The 22,276-nt window shown below is 42.0% G+C and overlaps 1 protein-coding gene across 1 annotated transcript in view; it reads right to left on the bottom strand.

Moving 5' to 3' along the window:
• PHACTR1 (phosphatase and actin regulator 1) overlaps nucleotides 1-22,276 on the bottom strand; it is a 287,592-nt gene that overhangs the window by 12,782 nt on the left and 252,534 nt on the right. The window contains exons 12-13 of the mRNA XM_026047024.1: nucleotides 8,702-8,757; nucleotides 3,546-3,607 (exon numbers count right to left, since the gene is read on the bottom strand). Coding sequence (XP_025902809.1) covers nucleotides 3,546-3,607; nucleotides 8,702-8,757 — 118 coding nt within the window. The remainder of the gene's footprint in view (nucleotides 1-3,545; nucleotides 3,608-8,701; nucleotides 8,758-22,276) is intronic.

The following is a 22,276-nucleotide window of genomic DNA, read 5'->3' as shown; positions in this document are numbered from 1 at the left end:
ATGATGACAGAAACAGTTATCTGGTCACGGGAGGTCAAGCTGTCCTCTGTATTTTCTGGATCACTGAATTTAAAAAGGGCACATTTCAAGCTTTCATACTAAGCCAGTTTGTAAGAGAAGGTTTAAAACCAAACTTTATGTTCTCAGCATGGGAAATGAAGCGAACCAAGGCACTGTCACAGGTAATGTGGGAGAGGAGCGTGCTCTTGCTAGCCTGGTTCTGAGATGCAGCCCGCTCTGAGATGCTGAGCTTGCCCTTCTTCAAGCATAACGAGCTCCTTGTCTTGTCACTTCACTCTCGCCTGCTTTGTTACCCCATTAAAATGTTATGGTTGTCACTTAATAACCAAGGGAAGGTGAGAAATTACAGGTCCTAACTGGCAGGGTGCACAACTCTCTCCCTCCTTTGCTCCCCCTCTTCGGTGGGAAGTCTGGGTCCGCGTAGCTCTAACAAAGGAGTGGGATGTGATGAAAATGACCCCAAGCCCTTTTCCCTCTTCGAGAAGAAATGCAATTTATCCAAATTAGCAGCTAACCTTTTTTTTTTAATATTCTAACCTTTTTTTTTTTTTCTTCTTCTTCTCACCTCCCTCTAACTAGTCACACCTCTCTCAAGGGTTCATTATCTCAAACACTCCGCACAGATTCAAGCTAAGGGAGGTCAATTAAAGGAATGATTGAACAGCAAGACATTCCCCAACGAGCATCAGCTTGCTAACAGAGAATTTAGGTTCGGCTGGGGCAAGTATTTAACAGCAGCAAAGATTTCACAGACTTTAATGCACAGCTTTTAAGCAAGAGACACACATCGTCATTTAAGTTGTCACTGTTACTGCTTTGGGATTTTCAGTTTGGAGATGGCCTCTGTGAAAAATCAGCTATTGGCAATGGGGGACTGGAAGCAGTTAACAGCTCTGGAAACAGGCAGTATGATGCCATTTGAGAGAAGACAGAAAAAGAAGAGATTTACTCTTCTTTTCAAATAATCTGTAACTATTAATCTGAGGTATGACTGCATCTCTGGAATGGGAGTCCTTAGAGGGAGATTAGGCTTGTGTTAATTACCTTGGTATACGGCCAGATTCACTGGGGGAATAAATTGTTGTATTTCCTGGGAATATAGAACTCCTCATGGAGGGACTCGGATGCAGTAGGTCCCCAAGAAGACCCTCACATGTTCATATTCTGGGAATGGCTTGTGGGGTGGCTGAGGCCAGTGTTAGGAGAAGTCCCCCCATATTCCCATGTCCCTCCTATCAAACTGAAGAAGTCCATATGTCTGAAGAAACTAGCTGGACCTCAAGGAGAAGGGAGAAATGATGGGACTGGATAATCAGAGTTTATCTTTAGCAAACCGTCTTCTTTAGAAGACTCTTTTTCTTCTTATCACCATCCATACATGGTTACAAGAAGGCAACTGGGCATACTTGCTTTAGGCTGAATTTAACCTGTGGGCATTTGTGTGTATTAAAACTGACTGTATGTATTAAACTGTGTGTATTAAAACTGACCTGAGAGAGGTCTGTTGGGGAAAACAACTGACATGCTCAATTAAACTTCCCCTTGATCTGAGTTTTAAAATCCGTTGGTAAGAAGGCTTCAGTATAGATAGACAGAAGGAGCCTCCCGCTCCTTTGTAAACACAGAGGCACATCTGGGCTATATTCACGAAAAGCAGAACTGGGGAACAACAGCAGCTTTTGCAGGATTCACTAGGTGCTCAGCATTTCTAGGTGTTAAATATCCACTTGCTCATTTTCTTCACATCTTCCCTCTAGTGATCTCTGAGCTTTTCGGACAGCATGTTTAGCAGGAAAGACTAAAATTTCTTTTCTTTCATTAAAGCACAAGATGTCACTCCAACAGTTAACAGCAGTTTAAGAAAATAATGAAAATCAAACAATACTAAGTCATGTTGCTACTAAGCTCACTGAAGAGAGGAGGGAGCAAATCCATGCTTGGGAAGAAGCCAGAGAGGACTCAAAGGAATGTGACCTGGAATGTGGGTATGAACATTAAAGAGCAGATTGTCAGGGGATGGGGCTGACACTCTTCTTGCCATTGTTCCTACTTAAAAGTGAGAACAAGACTAATAAAAAGAAATCACAGAAGGCAGCTGTTGAAATTCCAAGTAGGTCCTGTTGCAATGCTGCAGGATACTGTATAGCCGAGGCCTCCATCTGCAGAGACAACCCATGCACTGTGCACCTTTCCCACAAGGGAGCAGCCTGTATCTGGGTAGCTTTGCTCTCTATCCAGTACAGCTGTTCATCTGATGGAACTGATGTTTGGATTGGATTCCCGCGCGTGTTTACCCTTCCATGCACAGTGAAAGTGAAAGGCTGGTAAAAGAGTATTTTTGGTTTCTAGACAGAGCTTAAGGCCCACGAAACATCTGCAATGCAGTTAGGCTCTTTTCTTTCAGGCGATGCTATGAGGGGATGTGAGAATATCCTTGTCGTTGCTGTCAGGAATATAAGTGTTTTAAAAATAACATTATAGCTGTTTGAGCTACACTTTAGCTCCTGCAGACAAAAGCAGAACGACCCAGTTGATGGCAGAGCTCTGCTAACTCACATGAGCTCAGAAGCAAGTTTGAGATTTCTAATCATGAAAGCAAACAATCCAGAACAATCCAATCTCACGTTTGCTTATATACACTGTTTACAGTCCTCTGTGGTTATTTATACCATGAAACTTTGCAGTCACACAGGTGAAAAAGATTTTAAAAGTACAGGAATGGGTCTGTGCAAGCCTGAGTTTATAGAGAACTTTTCCCACCTCTGCAGATAGGAAGTAAGTGGATGCCAAAATAAAGTTTAGCCAAAACAACAGGCTAGCTTGTTGGCTATGTGGGCCGGGCCGTATGTAGACATTTACACCAGTGGAGAAACACAGCTTGTGTATCTGAAATTACTGTTCTTGGTTTTAAGAGTAAATGATTTTCAAGTGGAAAAAAAGAGCTAACCTAAATTAAAATACTACGCTGCTTAATCCATCCTTCACTACTGGCACAAGATTATTTTCTGACCTATACACCATTTCTAAGTGTTTATTTCTATTTGGCTTAAATGCCTCCAGTGACAACCTCTCCTTCCAGAGAAAGGCTATTCCCCAGCTTAATGCTTTCTAGTGGAATTTTCAAAAGCAATCAGCATTGCTTGGACTCAGCTCTCCCTGCAATCCTTGGAAGTCATTACATTTACAGGGAGCAGAGCTAGACCAAAGCTAAGTCCGTAAATCTTTCACTATTCTAAGTCCTTTTGGTTACAGAAATTCAATCTTCTGCCCAACTTCAAAATGTCTCTGGCAATAACACCTAAAGCTCTTCCCTTCACTGTCACTTATGGGAACTGTCACTTACAGGGACTGTCACTTACAGGTACTTACACTCTACATCAGAGCTGATTTCTTTTAAAGATTTCTTTTAAGAATTGTTTCAAGCTGCCTTTCTAAAAGCGGTGCTGTGAAAGGAAAAAGGCAAATGACTGTGCAGAGGGAGAAAGCTGTGGCAGTGCTGTAATAGGATAAAAGTTGCTTCTCACCTTGCGTGTTAATCTTCTCTTTATCTCTCGTTTTTCCTCCTGTTCCTCTTGCTCGTTTCGAGCTGTAAAAGATTCACAAAGCTCTCAGACTGCAGAGTGATCAGACATGCACAGTATGCAACAAATAAGCCTCACCATCAGTACATGAATGTTTCAGGACTTCTCTGATGTACAGCACGTCCCTCTGAGACGAGTGAACTTCCTTGATCCCTAGCTACTGCACTTCCTCACACACTTCATGAAATATCAATAGCCTCCTCTGTGGCCAATTTCTCCAAGCTATTTTTTGGAGATAATTGAAAGAAAACAGTAGGGATGACGTGTAAAATTTCCAACTTCCCATAGTCTAAGCAGAGTGAAGAAAGACTATCCTCCCATCTTGAGCTTTCACAGCATTGCACTGGAGCATAAAAGCACGTCCTAGGGCAATCTGTTTCCAAAATTAAAACAAATTAAAGAAATTAAAACAGACAATCATGTGTAGCAGGTTCTTACCAGGGCAAACACCAACCATTATCGCTCAGGAGAACAAGATCTAACTTGCAATTACGGTACCTCTTCTTCAGCTTGGGAACTCAGGCAGTTCTTTGCACTGACTTTTACTAAAAGTTATCAAAAATTGGGTTGCCAGGTACTCATTTCCTAAGTCAGTTAGGCCTGGCTGCTTCCCTGACGTCTAAATTGCTCCTTAGTCAAATCATGCCTGTAATGCATAAGAACTGCCTTTATGTCAGCCTAGCTGATGGGCTCAGGCAAACAAAATTCATCAGCCCCTCATGCAACTATAATGTGCTCTATTTATGATTCTGCTCTTACATTGATCAATGTAGCCAAGATAGGGATAGCTGCCTGCAGCGGAGATCGACGGACACCTCCTTTGGCATCTGTTCATCCATGCTGCTTGGCTAGCAGGCCAAAGCAATGTGGCTGATGGTGTGAGCTCTGGCTCCACTCACACCACTGAGGCCACCTCCTTTCCATCGTTAGGTCATTTTACACATGCAGAACATCATCCTGTGCATCATGCCTTTCACTGAAGGGTCCCAAAGCATCTGGGAAGCTTCACTTGTTTTGTAGGGAAGCTATGGGATGCACTCCACATGATTTGAAGACAAGTTTGGCACAGCTGTGGATGGATAATGGGGCACTGACCTAGATCCACTTAGCAGATACCTGAGACAACTTAGGATGTTAGAGTCCCCTCTGCTAGACTTGATGAAACAGAAGATGAAAATGTTCCCCAATTCCTTCAGCGCAAGTGGTTTGAGCAGAATTATCCAAATTTGTACTAACTAAAAAACAAGGGGGATTCCCACTTGATACTCTGCTGATCGTGCTGGAAAGGCAGGGACCTCTGGCAGAGCAGTGGTAAAAATATGCCAGGGGTTGTAACTTCAACCACCCAGCTGCTGACTAAGTGAGCACAGATCAGCCCTCACACGTCCCCTAGCCACCTGAGGAAAACACAGCCTAAGGAGGTCCTAACTCCTAAAGTGAAGGCTGTTTCCAGTGGAGGCAATGCCATGATTCCAGCCATTGAAACTGGTGCTTTCACTGCCAGAAATAAGACCTAAGGTGCAGAGCATGTGGGCAAAGTCACAGAGGAGGCGAGGAGTGGGAGGTGGGAAGGCAAATTTCCTGCTGCACAGGATGACAGAGGTGACAGCCTTTCTGAGGTCCATAGCAACTGCTCACCGTCTCCAGCAGGATGAGAAATTCTCCACCAGCCTGGGCAAAGAGTGAGTCAATGTTATAAAGTTTCATAATATAGCTCTGTTTTTTAAATGTCTTATTTCCAAAAAAGCTGCTTGCTTTTTCTGGAGAAAAGAAGAAAACTAATACTATAGCCAAAAAAAAAAAAAAATAAAAAAAAAAATAAAAAAGGAGACAACCAAGAAGGTTACTAATGCCTTTTAAAATGGTAATTGGAACACCTGTAGTGATAACTATATTTTTCATGTTTCCTTTTCTCATTCAGTGGTTCCAGTGGGCTGGGTTCTGCAATTCTGTACTTAGCTGCTTTCTCAAAATCAGAAGAGCTGGTGATGCAAATGCTTACTTGCAGTAATGGGCACACTGAATAAATCTTTGTAGGATTAGGAGATAAAGAGAGTTTGGGGTAGAAGTGAAAGCAGCTGGGAAGTTATGTAAAAACGTAAGTTATGGTAGTTCATCTCTGTGCTTGGAAACATCTGCCAAGTCCTAGTGGGGAATTAGGAAACTATTCTCCTCAGAAAACTGAGAATGACTATGTTCTAGCCATTTTTTAAGACTAACTAAAACTTGTGGCTCTTGTGAAGAAACAAAACCGTTGCTTAGATATTCAGGAGCTACCCTGTTCCTCTAGACCTACATGTGGGCATGCATGGAGGTGTGTTTTTGGGACATGACTTTTGTGCCAGCGTGAAGCCAGTGTGAAATGTTGACCAGAATGGCATGTGACCCTGAGAGCTCAAATAACTATTGTTTTATGAGGAATTTATGCCAGCTGAATGTGTCAAGCAGACAGCTGAAGGAGCCAAAGACTTCTGTCCATGATAGAAATAGCACTGGTGGTGATGGGTGAGGGATTCAGACATCTTTCTTTTTAAACTATTATGGCCTGGATGTATTAAGTACAAAACGAGATGTTGAGTCCTCACATTACCCCTGCGGATCTGAACTTATTTGCACTACATAACTTTGACTTCAATTTTAAGACTCAATGAGAGACTTGGATATACTTCAGGGAAGAATTCTTTAAGCATCAGTTCCCCAGTTCTTAGTTTCCTTGTTCCGGCTGCTATAATTTTACTGTTGCTACTGGCAAGCAGTTGGATTTGTATAATGGACTTTTTGTCATTATAATTCAATGAAGAAGGTACTCTCCTAATTACTCCAGCACCTTGGAAGTAAGAAGTGATCACTTGTGGTATACAGACCGGAAGTAGGATTGTATTTTGCCCCGTTTCTTGCCATCAGATCTTGCAATGATGCAGTTAATGTGACAGGAACATCATGGTACTAAACAAGACACTTGCATGAAGGAAATTTCAGCTTTAACTGTGGAGGAAATCCTATTTATTCAACTGGGAGTTGCTGTGTTTTCTCTTTTTTGGTATGTTATGAACTGGGCTTTTGAAAAAATCTTGACCTGGTTAGGCAAAGATTTCAACACTCCTCTTTTCATTACTGCTTCTTATGTATCTGTTTTAAACAGGCTCTACTATACTTATCATAATTGCATTTCCCAGCTGTCTAGAGAAAGAACATAAAACAATGCTGTACAGAGCAGAAACTTTACTTTTTAATACTATGGAATTTTATGCCTTTTTAAAAAAAATCCATTCTATTTTAATTGATTGTTCCTTGTCCTGCTATGCTTCAGCAGAAGTTGTTGTGCCTTGAGAATACCACATTATTTTTTTCCGGTAATTATGAAGTTGTTCTTCAACAAAGACATACAAGTCTGGGGGCAGATTTGTGCTTAGGGACCAAGTTACACAATTTTAATTGAGGGAATTAAATAACATTCCAGATTCAAGATAATATTCGATTACACCTCTGTCATTTAGGAGCCTACACTCAACTCGGAAAGACACTGATGTGACTCAGGGGATAATTCCACTGAAGTGTAAGACAGGTCGGGTTGCTATGTGACCCTGACACTTGACAAGGTGACCTTTAACAACACCTGTGTAAGGCACCTGGATTTGAAGATGCTGCTTCTCCGTTGATGCCAGCTCAAATATTGCAGCCAGTGCAGCTGCCTGAGATCCCCACCTCCCACAGCCCCCGGTGCCACGGCACCAGTGCCAGGCTGGTGCTAACTGGTCACGTCCCAGTGCTGGGTGGTGCATGACACATGGTCGCTCACGCTGGCTCCAAGTCCCGGGATGATAGCCCAAGTTGCCTGAAAAAATCAACATCTGTTCCCCTTCGCCCAAGCTCTGCCTAGGAAAGCAGCACAGCTGGGTACCCCACCTATCTCCCTGCTTTTTGCCCCCTTGAAAGCTGGTTTCCTGCAGCTGTGAGGCATGGGAATGTGGAGTAGCTGGGAGGTGCACAGTTATCAATCAAAAAGGGCCTGACCCTATTCAAACGGCTTTGTTAGTGGCCTTGGGGTCTCTCGGACAGGTTCCAGTGTCCAACCTTTTCTCATTTTCACCTTGGCAGCAATATCTCTATTTTTGTCTGGCAGGCACAGTAACATGAACAAATGGGAAAAAAAACATGCTGTTTCATTCCCTAACACTGTCACAGATGTCTTAGGAATTTGATTTTGTGGTATTTACTCAATCAATTTTATTAACTCGGAGAGAATTAATCTCCTGCTACCACACTCATGATTCCGTGCAATGCAGTTATTTGAACAACAATGAAAAGCATATTTTGATCTATGCATAGACACTATGCTATTTTAATGCACTACTTCGGAGAATTTTTTCTGTATTACTTTTTAAAACTTTCCTGGAATGATGGATTACTAATTTAAAAAGGAAAGAAATGGTTTCCTCTATCTTCAGACTACAAAACATTTAGAGAAACAGTTTTGACCTCTTTAATAGTCGAACCATTTCAATGTGAGTAAAGAAACAGTCATGTCTGATTCATTCATGAGATTATGAGATTTAGTCTGAACTCAGTCCTGGTTCTGTTGAAGTAAATGGCAACATGTAATAACTTCAGTCAGACCAAGCCCCATAAAAGGTGTCAGTTACCTTTTTTACTTTACTTAAAGTATCAGTTAAGGTTTTGAAGATTTGATTTGATTTATTTAAAGGAACAGTGAATGTTAAAGGCTAGAAAATTCTAGCCACTTCCTAAAGTCTTTGCTGAATTATAACAGGATGATCATCTGTGTGAGAGCAGCATAAATGCTTTTCGAAACATCCCTCTGTTTGGAAAAGGACTTGCAAAAGAGATTGAACGCCTGGATTTCTGTTCCCAGAGGCTGTTCACACTTGTGAACACACTGGCTCTGATGTTAATGAATGTTTCTACATTTCTAAAGGTCAGGATAGACTTGCACACTTCTTTGCACTTTCGGCGCAGTTTCTAATTATTTATAATGCACATGGCAGAATAGTTATGTTTTATAAAAAACACACAACGTGTATCTAAACTACCCCCGTCTAGCTGGCTCTGGATTAAGTCTCCTTAGGAAGAGCACTTACGTTTCAGAATGTTCCTCTGCTCCAGTTCCTCCGCAGTCGGTCTCTGGCTCAGCCGCCTGCGAAAGAAGTCCAGGATGAGTTTCTGAACCATATCACATCCTCTTCCACTCAGAGCCTTTACGAGCTACTTTGCGGGGTGCGAGGCAGAGAGGCAAGCCCAGACACCGCTCCATTATGTCCTTGCCATGCCCGTGCCACGCGTGCCACGGGCCGCGCTCCGCTTGCGCCGCTTCCTCTGTTTCCAACCCCAGTTATGTCATCGGCGGCAGGGCACTCCCACCCCTGCCCCAGGCAGAGCGGCCGGGCGCTGGGCTGCGCACATGTCTTCACTTAAGCTTCCTCCCTCCCTCATCCTGGCGTTCAGGAGGATCTCGAGCGGGACCGGCCGCCCCTCTCCCTGCCCGGCTTGCTCGGAGCCTGCCCGAACACCCAGACGGGCCGCAGAACAAACACGGCAGGCCGGGCGGCTCTCACCGCGGCACGGCAGCAGCCTCCTCCTCTGCACCCTTCCTCCCCACGCTGCTTTTAGTGAGTTTTATCACGACGAACCATTCCGGCTTGCTGCGCAACTCGGGTATAACAAGGCCCAGCAACAGCGGCCGCGTTGCAAGCGGGGCCCTGAGCACGGGGACAAGCAGCACAGTCGGGGCAGGGAGTGGAGCACCACGAGCTGTCGGGAAAACAAAGAAAACCAGTGAGGAGGCATCAGAAGCCAAGGCCCCTGGCTTGGCTCGCAAGTCAATGGGCGTTTTGTCGGCGGCTCCAGTGAGAGGATAGAGCCTTCCTCACGGTTCGCACGCAGCTGCTCAGGGTCGTTCCTGACTCAGGGCCTTGCTCTGTGCTCCCTGCTTATCCCTGCTCTGTGAGCTGGCTCATCAGCTCCTCCACATGCGCTGGAGCACACGCAGCCGACGGGAGCCTCGTCCCCTGCGCTGGCTGGGGGCTCTGAGCATGCCTGATTTTACCATACCTGAAGATTTCCACTAGCTGAGGCAATATCACTTTGCACCACTAAGACAAAACTATGGCCCTACTCCGACAGAGCATTAGGACTCATTTAGCCCTGTCTCTTACCCACGGCAGACCGAACATTTACCTCACTGGCGTGAGGGAAGTGCTGAGAGGGGTAAAACACGTCCTTCATTCAGAGGAAAACAATGTCTGCAAAGTGCTTTGAAGACAGAAAGGGCTACTCAAGTGCCGCCGTTATCATCATCATCTTTCACATATGGTAGCTGTTGCTAATGAGATACTTCACCTTAGTACTATGAAGCAATTAAATTTACTTTATTTCCAGCAGTGCTTAAGAATTTAATGCAAAAAGTTGCCAAGTGTAGCCCCACCATGTAAGTCTGCAGCAGTTGAGTTATATAATGTTTTTAATCCATTACATTGCGGTGCTTTTCCAGAGGATGCATCAGAGGAATGCTAAGGACAGATTCCAGCCGTTCACTGGCTGAGTTTTTATAGGAACCAACATCAAACATTAAGTAAGAGGAGAAAACAGTATAAAAGACTGTTCATCCTCCCTTTCCCAGTAAAATGAGGATTAAAGGACTCAGCTAACAGTTTGGTCAAAAGCAGTTCACAGTGAAGACTTTCAAATAAAAGGCTAAAGTTTTGTTTATCTACATTAACGATTTATATAAAAGAAAAAAAAAAAGAATTACTTCTCAGAATTACTGCCATGAGGTAGATGCACTTAAAGCCAAACAGAGCTTTTACTTGATGATATGTCATTGCTTCCACACGTGAGAAGAGGGATCTCCTCCAAACATGCCCTCAGCAGTACATGTATCCCATACTTCTGAGTTGCTCAGAGACTTATGGATTGTACATTTCTTCTCCAAGCTGTGTGGCAGAATCCATAGCGAAAGAGAGCTGTAGATCCCTGTTTTACCCACCTAGATTCAAATTATTGTATGGATCTGATAACCTGCCTTTTGCAGGCTGCAGTGTGCTCCTGCCCACATGATGACCACCATTGCAAGGAATGCACTTACAGGACCCAAAAAAAAGCCATGATACTTTTGACAGACACATTCTGGAGATCTAAAGCTATTTGCCCTCCTGTGGCTTTGGATCCCTTCTGGTCTCTTAGAAACTCCAGAATTTTAAAAACAGCAATACTTGGGCAGTAGTAAAAGATAAGACACCCTTGTAATTTAACAAAAGCATGACTAGTCCTTACAGTTCAAGTGTGAAGCACTTGGAGCTGGAGAAGCTGGAGGAAAAGGGAGGTAATAAATGAAAGCTCTGGAAGGGCCTAGCCTCCACTACCAGTATCTGCTTTGCTCTTCCATGAACTGCTGCTGTTTCTCCTTTTGCATCATCCTTTAGGCTTGAGCCTGCTCTTTCCTTGCCCAGCTCCTCAGTCACTCCCAGCCTCTTCTCTGTTGCCTTTCAAGTACTCATAGTTGTTTCTTTCCGTGGTTTCTTGATCTTTTCCTGTCCTTTCTTCTCTTGCTTGCATAGTGACCTCCACCCCTAGTCTATGCTTTACAAACAGCTCCGCCGACACCTCAGCAGAGCTTCCTTTCCATTCTTTTTTTCTCACCTCTTAGCTTTCTGGTTTGCCAGGTATTGAGCAGTTGTTAACATGACCATCTTTAAAAACCTCAATACTAGGCAGTGATCCTGTAATCAACAAACATGTAGTTATTGCTTCTCTGCCAAGGCTGCAAAGATAGAGGACTTTTCACACCAAATTTTAGTATACCATCTTCAGTGCACTGCGCTGATTTTGGCATGCAGCCAAAGGCATACAGGTGTATAGGCATACAGGTGATAGAGCCTGCTCTACCTTCCCTCCCGCGCTGCTCAGAAAAAAAAGAAAATAAAGCCCACCTAGCTTACAGAGGTTGGTTTCAGTGATCTGGTGCTGGATTGTTGCTGTGCTTTGCTTCATTTAACATCATAGGTGCTGCGTGAAGCTGTCAAAAGGCCAGAGGTCATGAGACAAGTGTCTAATTAGCAGCATATTCAGAGGAAATATGAGAAAAGGGAGGTGAGGACAAATGTGCTGGCAGAGTCTGGCTGGTAATGCAATAGCAAAGGAAAGATCTGCTTATGAGAACTGTAAGAATGAAGTGTAATGTCTAATCTTGCTGATCAGAACAGTACCTTTGGCTGCTCCAGGAGTATGGGTACCTACGCAAGGAAAAGCCAGACTGATCTTAGAAAGTGCCAATTTTTAGAGAACTTCCTATATCTAAAAGTCTCCCTGTGAACATGTTTAATTGTGGCTGTACCATCAGTGTAGTTTTGCAGAAAGTAAGTTTGAGGCATTGAAAGGCATAAGAATAATGGTTGCTTGCAGTTTGTGCTTTGCAATGTATTGTCTGTCTGATAGTTCACATGTTCTTCCAATATCATTAATAGAGTTTTTGTAAACACATTGATAAAACTTTTTCTGAAAAGAAAAGCTATCCTTCCTACAATTTTTGACAACACAAAGAAAGCATTGTTAGGATTTCACTGAAACAATACCCAAAATGAAATTGTTACTGGAAAATAAAACAGTTTGCTCAGATCTGTAAAAATAAACTTGACAGCAAGCCAGTTTTCTGAATGAAACCCTGTTCCTTGTGCTATAAGAGCTCCAGTAAGCACATTGTGCAGTGAGGGATTTTTTTTTTTTTTTGTCAATACTCCCTGGTCTGGGCAGAGCATGGCATGGAGGATGAACAGGAACTTGTGGTTATGGGGCAATACCATGTGCAAAGTCAACTGGTCCTGATTTAAAGTACTGGCAAATGGAAGCATGATCGCCTCACGGAGAGAAGATAACTCTCTCTGGGAGTCAGCAAAGGCAGGCAGCATTTTCTCTGGTGGATGTTGCTATTCTAAGCATGGAGAGCAAACTCAAAAAAAGATGTTCCTGCTCAAAGTGACAGTGTCCAGCATGAGTAGTAAAAGGAAAAACTGTCTGTGTATATTCCCAGGTAATGCAAAGCACTGAAATTAAGAGCCCTACAGTATTGCCTGCTCTGTAAAGCAGCTGTATCTGGAGGGCTCCTGGGATCATGCCTGAATAGCCAGAGGGATGAAAGAGATTTTTTTTTTCTAGCTCATTTGCTTCGTAACACCTCTGAAGGAAGGTGCTCCTGGCTGCCAAGGCAATCCCCCCAGAAGAAGTCAGTTTCTACCTCTCTTTAGTCTCTTGCATTGCTGAGGATGAACTCTGAGAAATAGTTGGTTAATGCTGTCCAGCTCGCTGGAGAGAGAAGAAGACAATGCTGAATGGTGGTTTCTGGACATCAGGAATTCATCTTTGCCTCTCCCCAGAGGGCAATACTACTTAACAGCTCAGTATGTGTTCACCTGAGAACATAATGAATAGAGACAGTCTTACTAGAAAATGAAGCCCTAGATACTTGCTAGGCTTGTTAACTCAGAGATTGTAGATAAGAAGAGGCAGAATTAAGTGACTCTCTGGCTCTTATATACATGGAGATGTCTGGTGCATGTACCCCGGAGCAGTTTGGAATGGGATCCAACACAGGTCATGGATGGGCACGCAGGGCACGCAGCAGAACAGCAAAGCATCTGAGACCAGCCATGCTCATACAAGAATTACTATGATATAAAAGTTACCCTGATGTAAAATAATTTTTGAGTGCAGTGGGGCATGACCCCTGGAAGAACTTCTAAATCCATTTTGTACATGCAGATCCTTTTGCTCCATTGCAATGGGATGCATGCTGTCCTAGGTACAAGGGACTCCCAATGAGGCGTAAAACTGAGGCACTTGAGAAGTTGTCTACTACAAAGAACATAATTGTCAGATAGATTGATAGTTGGCATAAACGAGCATGACTGCAGCCAATAAAATTGCTCTGATTAACATCAACTCTGTAGTTCGACATGAAGAAAATTCCTGTTAGGAGAGTTTTCTTGTAAGAAGAATTATTAAATAGGATCAAATACAGTTTTATCAATGAGTCTATGAACAGAAAGCACATTAAAAGGAGAATCCCCATCTAAAGAAACAAATGTAAGAATCTTACACCATTAAAATTCCTGTCCGAGACTGCACTAAAATGTTATTAATTTGTGAGATACATTATCTCTTCCTTTAAGCTCTCTTCCCTGATGCGACAAGTCTCCTGATATCTGTCATGATAATATTCCTTTTCCTGAGAAATTAAGGCAATAAAGCTATGAGGAGAGTTTGCTATGATTGAGTTATCACATAATGACTGCAGTCTGCTTCCCTGCTGATTTAAAACATTCAGCCCCTGGGAGACCATGGCATTTGTGCAGCTGAAAAAAACGAAGCCTGTGGTAATGACTAGAGAAAACCAAAGCAGCCAGACACCCAGGGAAATCAGAACTAGTCAGGGAATTTTGGTTCAAAGTGATGGCTTTTGGCAAAAAAAATATAATTTGTTATGTGTCAGTTAAAGACTGAAGGACTTTCTGAGACTGGCTCCTTCTGCAGCCTCAGCATCCCAGTTTCTTGCCTGGATGGGACATTCCAGTTCCATCTGTAGCTCCCTGGGACAACAGCACTTCTTCCTAGGGCACCACAAGAGGCACAGAGCCGCCTGCCACACAAACCATCCAGCTCCCCTAGCGCATCTGCAGCCATGTGTATACTCAGGCTGTTCATGGAAAACAGATTTTTAACTAAAATTGTTCAGATCTAGTTGAGGCTCTAAGCAGTCCCTTGCTAACACCCAAAACTTCTGCCTATCCTAAACTCTCATTTTGTATTAAAAAAAAAAAAAAAACAAGCTCCAGTAGAAATTTTAAAGCACCACCTAATTTAGATTGCTGCTAGGATTTTTAGGAAGATGAATCAGCAAGTTTTCTGTTCAAACACCTGTGGATGGTGAAAAATATAAGCAAGCTGGTCTTTTCTTTAAAACTCTAAACCTGACCAATTTGTTCTTCTTGACTCATAGCTCAAAGAAAGCAGTCTTTTCTATTTCTGCTCACTAAGGGATTGATTTATTATGATTCTGGTTTACTCTTGAGAAAGTTAAAAATTCCTCAAGAAAAAGCAGGCTGCCCAGAGTAGATCAGATAGATTAGGTCTCCTGGGGAAAAAAGAGAATCATATTCAAAACGCAGATTTCATCAATTCACTATGTCTGCATAAAGTTAAAACTTGCCCATTGAACACAGAATATATTTCTTTAAATATCTAAATAAAATAGAATCATCTTGGCCCATAAACTGTGAATTTTGCTTAAAAAAGGAAATAAATGAATGACTAGACAGTCTTATAACTCTGAGTAGAAATGGGTTTTACAGCTATTTGAATAATGACAATCAACAGTCTTTCATAAAACCATGGCAAGGTAGCTCAGAGAATCTCCTTTTAAAATTTATCTCATTTATGATAGCAAGATCAGACCACAGCCACCTCTATTTTCCTGAGAGATTACCTAATTTCTTACTGTTTTCAAAAAATAAAGCCACATATTTCTAGTACTAGACTCACAAATTAAGGTTTCACACCCTTTCCAATAATACTAACTGCAAAACTCCTACTGATAGGAGTGGAGCACTATACAAGATGATGCAAGTTCACGTCTCACACCTCAAGCTCTGCAACAGAGGCCCCTCTATTTCATTATTGTTTCATAAAAACAAATCTTTTAGACAAATGCTGTCTTTTCACATAAAATGGAATCATACAAGGTTAAATAATTTTAAGAAATGACATGGCAAAACTAAAATAGAGCCGTATGAGCTCTGCCGCATTAATTCTGAAATCTCTTATCCTTAATCCCAGCAACCAAACACCCAATAATTGCAGCATGAAAGAAAAAAAGAAAATCTTTCTTTTTCAGAAGAGAGAACTTATTATGTATCTTATTCCAAAGTAGATTTTAGGGTCAATGAAAACTGGATAGTTTGGGGTACTAAATGCTGGCTGGAAAACTAAATGCATGCCAGAAAAATACAGATGGTTATGAGGATCCACTGTAATAAAGCAAAAATGTTCTAAAATGTCAGTGACTGCCCTTCTGTTGCCTATAGAGAATTGTGATAGGACACTTGCTTCTCTAGAAGGACTAAGAATGATACAAAAAATGATTTTACGAAGCTAAAGGGATTGTAACTCACCATCTGAGGTCAATCCATGAATAATTTAAGGAATCAAATGGTACCATGAAAATCAATCTGAACTGCATAGATATGCTTCCTGTCTATAGGTGTTTTTGTAACTAGTTTGGTTTCGAATATCCTCTCTATAACTAGCTATGTGGTTTTATGTGTGTGAGCAAACAGAGAAATTAGTATTTAAAGACTTGTTTGAAGAAAAGTTTTGGAGACTAAGTATCAGACACATTTGCTTTACTCCTTGTAGTAATTTTTTTCTTAAATAAAATTATCTTTCTCTTTCCCCAAATTTGGAGACTTTTACAGTCATCTTCTGCGCTAATTCAGTTGTGAGGTGTCTGTAGGAGACTTGGTCTCCACTAATTCATCTGTAATCATCAGTAAGGCACCAACAATGGTGTCCCCCACCTTATGCTGCTGAAGAGGCCCTTGGACTGACTGACCTTTCTGCTGAATGTCCTGGCACAGGACTGTGACAGGAGCTCCAACCCTCCAACCCTTTGCTGTCTAACCAAGCTTGCAGAGGGCAGTTGTGACTGGAGCCATGACCATCTGTTGCAGTTTTTAGCTACTTGGATAAAATGAATTCATGATCTTGTTCTACTTCCTAGTACAGGATTGCTTCTTACCATAAAAAGGACCCTTTTAGAAAGAGACATCTCTCCAGGCCAAAGCCTGAACATCAGAGGTCTAACCCATCTTTGCATGTTCCCTGTTGCAAGATGGTCATTGAGAGAGCAGGATGTAGAAGGGATAATGGGACAGCTTTTCCCTTTTTTCTGCCCTGATCTACCTCAAAACCCTCCTGATCTTTCCCAGGACTCCTCTCCCTGGGGCCATTATTTGAGAAATCTGTAGCTGCCACAAACTTAAATTTTGCTTACAATGGGAAGCAGTTGACAGCTCCAAGGAAGGGGTAAAGGCTGAAGTGCATCAACAGAAGAACTGTCTCCCTGCAAGACCTGATTTACCTAGTATGCAGACAAGACCTCTTGACAGGCCCTTGTGGACCACAGAGACTATACTGTGCATAAATAGATATTTTACACTTCTAGTGCTGCCAGGGTACAATTTGACTAGCTAAATAGGGAGCAACACCCTATTCTCTTATTCACATATGTACCAGCACAACCATAATCCTAGAACATCAAGCCAGAGACATTTAAAATGACAAAAAGACCAACCCCAGAAATTTGCACTTGCAGACCTAATAATTTGTGACTGCCATGGGTGTTACCATGACAAGTCTGATTCCAAAATGCAAAAAAACCCATGTTGTTTCCAGTGAAGGAAGCTGGGATGGGGAATCTTGCCAGTTCTGCCTGCTGGCTCAGTGCTGCTATGGCTAATGCGAGTCTCCACTGTTATTACTGCAGCTAAAGACCATAAAGAACAGAGATGAATAGAGGTCTGCTGTATATCCTCTGATCCTGTTAATTTGCTATAGGCTATCTTACCAGCACTAATGTGAAGAAAAACAAACAAACAATACTTCAAAAGATGGATACCGCACAAATCGATTCATCTCCAAAAACGACACTTTGCATATGGTAATGTCAAAACCCAGCAACTTATTCACTTTCTCAAAAATGAATCAAAAGCAAAAATATTCACTGTCTCATAACATCTATAACATAGGAAATTCCAAATAAATACTTTTAAAATATAGGTTGGCAGTGTTAGCAATTAAAAACCATGATAATTCGATTTCTGGGAGAAAGGATATATAAGAAACAGGACGAGGGTCACACTTTCTGTTTTATTGAAGTTTTACTGAAGTGGAGAATCCCTGGAAGTTAGCAATTTTGAGAGCTTTAAGAGTGATTAACCATTTTATGCTAAGATATTTCAAACTCCCAGTGTGCAGTGAGTGACTGTAAAGGCTGGTGGCCTAAAATGTTCATATATAGGTTAAGAATTAAAGCTGGGTGAAATGTTTGCATCAAACAGTAAAACTATGAGATGAATTCAAATTTGGGGACAGAAAAGACCCTTTATTCACCCAACCCCAGCAGACACAGCTCCTATTTTTCTAAACACTTCAGTAATTTTAAGTGCAGTTTTAGCAAAGCAGGTTACTCTCTTTAATAGTGGTTCTAGCAGCCACCTTGTAGATGCCTGGGTCATATATATATATAAGCATATATATATGTATGTATATTTGTGTGTATATATACATATATGGCTGGCTGTGAATTCAAATTTTACCTTACCCCAAAATTTGCCCACTGTCCAAATTCTCTGTTCATTCAAGGACACAACCTGTCCCCTTCCAGCCCAGAAATATAAATATATATTTTTGTAAATTGTAGCACCTCCTTGAACATCAGTGAAAACATGATACACCAGCAATAGAGAACACCAAGAAGAGTTTTTTTTTTTTTTTTAAAAAGTTGCTATCAAAGGAAACATCTAATAGGAAACTGCATGGTAACTGTTTAGAGAAAACATTAGATAAAATTTGCTTGGTTGTATCACCTTGACCTTTCAGTCCAGTGGTGTTAATACAGGACAAGAAGACATATTTTCCTCAGGAGAAGTCTTGCCCCATATGCATTTCTTCTCTTTAGGCTACGGAGATGCACAGAATTACCTGGAAGCTAAATTTGGACTGCAAAGGGATAATCCTTTTTTTGTTGCTTCCTAAGTATTTTCACAGCAAAGAAAATGGCATGTCGCAAAGAGGCTTATTACATCGAATAAGGAATTAGCAGTAGGAATCAATAATCTCCAAATGACGAAGATCCTATTTCTGGGTAAATACTCTTAACTTCTAAAGAAAACAAAATCAAACCCATGAAGCCAAACAGTTGCAGACATATAAAACCTGTATGATCCACTGGATAGTTTGAACTCTTTCTCCTCTTTAGGTACATTTTGATATCAGTTTTGTACATTTTCCCTCAAATGCGAGAGTTCAGTTTAGTGTTTACTGAAATTTCTTCAAAATCAGTTTTCTGACTAATATCAGGTGCATGTTTTCTGGTGTGCCCATTACCCATCCCTCCTATATGTCAGAAGTTGAAGACACTTTGTAAAAGTAAAAAATCTGCTTCATTATCATAATCTAACTGCATGGAGGCACGAGACCAGTAGCCATCTCATTATTTTTTTCCTTAATTAGAGCTGATATAGAACAAAGAGGAGGGGGGAAATGACCCAACAACCTTTTCCTTGTGCTAAATGGAGAAGTAGCCTGCTCCTGGCCCCACTCAGCTCAAGAGTCACTTCCCCTTCACCCTTCAGGTACTTCACTTCTTAAATCCTGCTGACACTCTGTCCTAAATTACTTCTTCGGAACATTTCAAATTAGATTGTTATTAAAAATAACATTTTTTTTTGTGATCGTTTGTCCTCCAAAGAAACCGTTTCTTAAAACAGTGATTGCTTTTTGAGCTCCTCAGAATAGCTTCTATTCATTCCACTTCCACTGAATGACACGCAAACTGACACACAAGCTATCTGTAAAACTTGAAGCTGCAACCTACTGCTATGAAATGTAGATGGGCACTAAAATATGCAGGCTAGGATGGCCTGGGGAAATGTGCACAGTGTCTGTTTCCTAGTCTCGCTCGACTGCATCATTGCTTTAAAACCTCTGATATCTCATGCATAGGCATGGAGCTGAAGTAAAAGAATACCTTCTTCCAGCCCCCAGTGGCCACAGCCACGTGGACTTGCATTTTTGCTTGACAAGCAAGTTAAATTTGCACCTGCACCATGCAGTTTACTGGGTGTTAAGCCCACTCTTATGACTGGAGATTTTCTAGTGCAAACAATAACTCTGCTCCGGCTCAACAGCAGTGGTGCCTTATGAGGTGCAGCTCACCAGCACCAGCAGCTAAGGAAGATGGAAAAAAAGGAAGGAAAAAATTGCACTGATAAAATTTTGATAAAATTTTTGATAAAATTTTGCAAAAGAAAAAGAAGAAAAAAACCTTCCATTCTATTTATTTTTATATACATTATAGTGCTTTGTTTTTGTCACTGCGGATCACTGCTGCTGTGCATATACCAGACAGCACCCTTGCTAGCTGCCTGGGACATTTCTGTAAGCAGCAAGGTCCTAGTTTTCCAAACTGAGAAAGAACAGTAAATCACTGTTGGTTGTCTCCGGGTCTAGAAAGTTTTGCAAGCAACCTTTTGGCTTTAAAATTCTGCTTTGGATAGAAAAGAAGAAAAGAGCTGTAAAATGGTTGCAATGGCTCTATGAAAATGTTTGGAAATGAACCTGAGGCTTGGTCTGCATTGGCAGAGCTAGACTGAGGGAATGGGGAGGTGAGGGGGTCTGAGAGAAAGGTTTGTTAATGGAAGCTGGGTGTCTGGCACCAATTTTGAATACAATCTGCCTGGGAGATGGCCTTGTTAGAACTCAAATCCTGGTATTTTCTTCCATGGAGCCGAGCACCAGGACTTCAGTCTGAAGTGCAAACCTGATGCTCTTTTGGAACTGAAGTGAGCTACAGACTTTGACATGGGGACCACATGTCGCAGTAAGGCATTTTTCAGAGCTTGTGACCTGTCTGTGTTGGCACAGCCATTGTGCAATAACTCAGTGCAGAACCTGGCCAGGAATTGTATTGGAATAGCTGTATGAGACACATTCACAGTAACCCAACAGTGAGGCGAAGGAAGGGAGTCAAGATTTGGGAAGGTCTTGGGCAAAGCTTGGTCCCTTTGCGCTGCCAAGGGCACACAAAGCTGAGTTGCAATGCAATACTCATGGATTCTGTCAAATATAACTGGTGTCTTGTTCTATCATTGTATGATGAGCATTAAAAAGAAGCATTAAAGAAAATAAAGATGCTCCTGCATCCTTAATTGTTATGGATAAAACCCACCCTTTGAGATACACATTTACACTCAAGAGTGAGGCAGCCTTGTTTCCTCTCGATGATTTTCACACTGGCCCTAATTATTAAAACGTGAGATACCAGGTTGGTATCCATCTAGCGACAAGTGCACAAAGCTCAGAGGAAGACAAGTAAAGGGCAGGTGGAAGAATCCAGCCTGAGGTGGCCAAGCATACTGCAGTCAAGGAGTGTGCTGAGAACAGGGAGCTGCCGTGCCTCCTATTTCTGCACCAATGCATCTCCCCATTGCTCTCTTTATATCTTCTCCAAAGCCCTTCAGGCACTGGCTGGATGTTGTAGAGCACCTTGAACCAGGGGGCTGGGCTACTAAAAGGTGAAATGAGGGGCCATAAAGACTCTGGAGAGAAGAATTAGAGGCAGAAGGAAGAGGAGCCTTCCCCAAAATGCATCAAGACCACTGTGGTGGGTTTTGAAGGCAAAATAGATCTCCCTGCTGCAGAGTCTTTTTTCAGCTGCTGTGCCACACTATAAAATGTTGCTGCGGCTCCTTCAGCCATTTCATCTGAAAGGAGCACAGAGGTGTGGGAACAGCTGGAGAATCTCCTGAGCAAGAGATCCAAGAAGGCACCAAGCTCCTACCAGTGAAGGTGCTCCCTATTTGGGGATTATATTGCTTGCTAGTGCCGCTGAGCAGCCCACTGCACTCATAACGGAGGTCCCCAAATGTGGACCCAAGTGCCATGCACGAGCAGGGAAAGGTGCCCCTGGCCTGGAGGGCATCCTTGGACCGTGCTGAGGGAGCAGACTGGCACCCTCTGGAACCCTTGCTGTTTGAGAGTAGGGCTCCATGGATAGGTTTTAAATCAGGACATCTGGTTGTGGGAAAGCAGAAAGACAATTTCTGTCTTGATTACTGCAAAGAAACCCTGAAGAATTTTCCAGCATGCTGAAGATCTCAGATACTTTATAGGATTTTAGAGGATTAATAGTCCAGTCCAGCATTACAGATTCTTGTTTGTTTAGCAAATGCAGTACACTGAATGCTTATTTTATTAATTACTCAATAATCATCAGTGTCACTGCCTCCTGCATTCAGTGGTGTCAGTGGAGAGCTGGGCTACTGAAGTTACTGTGCTGTTAACATGTCCTCTTCTTATAGTTTGCTGCTTTGAAGATTATTTATTCATCAGAGAAGCCAGCAATGAATAATATAGATTGCACACTTATAGGCACACATTGATATCAACTACTGCCTATGAGAACACTTACTCTTCAATACTGTTATTAACATAAATTGTAATTTTATGTGTTCAGGTCTGAGGCTAAAGAAGCCCCACATATGGTTTGAGAAGTGCTCATGAATCTCAGTGCACTGAGATGTGAACATAATTCTCAGCCATACTTGCCTTTAAAAATTATAGTTGTAACTCTTCTGCATGTGTATCTTTCTATTTCAAGTGAGTTCATATTATGTCTTTGGAAAAACATGCAAAATTTCAGCCTTATGTAACTGTATAAGGTATAATGGCAAATGCAGTTGCTTTCATGTTATTGGTACATCTGCTCAAAACACATTTAATTCCATACAAAATAAGGTTATGAAGCCCTGTATCCTGCAGGGCCAACTGTTCAAAAAGTCACCTCTATTTATTCACATACAATAGCTTACATATGAAATTCCTGC

This window comes from Nothoprocta perdicaria, unplaced genomic scaffold, assembly GCF_003342845.1.
Source record: "Nothoprocta perdicaria isolate Ctin4 unplaced genomic scaffold, notPer1 scaffold_47, whole genome shotgun sequence".
Classification (NCBI taxonomy): Eukaryota; Metazoa; Chordata; class Aves; order Tinamiformes; family Tinamidae; genus Nothoprocta; species Nothoprocta perdicaria.
The sequence above is the reverse complement of the archived record's forward strand: the minus strand, read 5'-3'. Positions and strand labels throughout refer to the sequence as shown.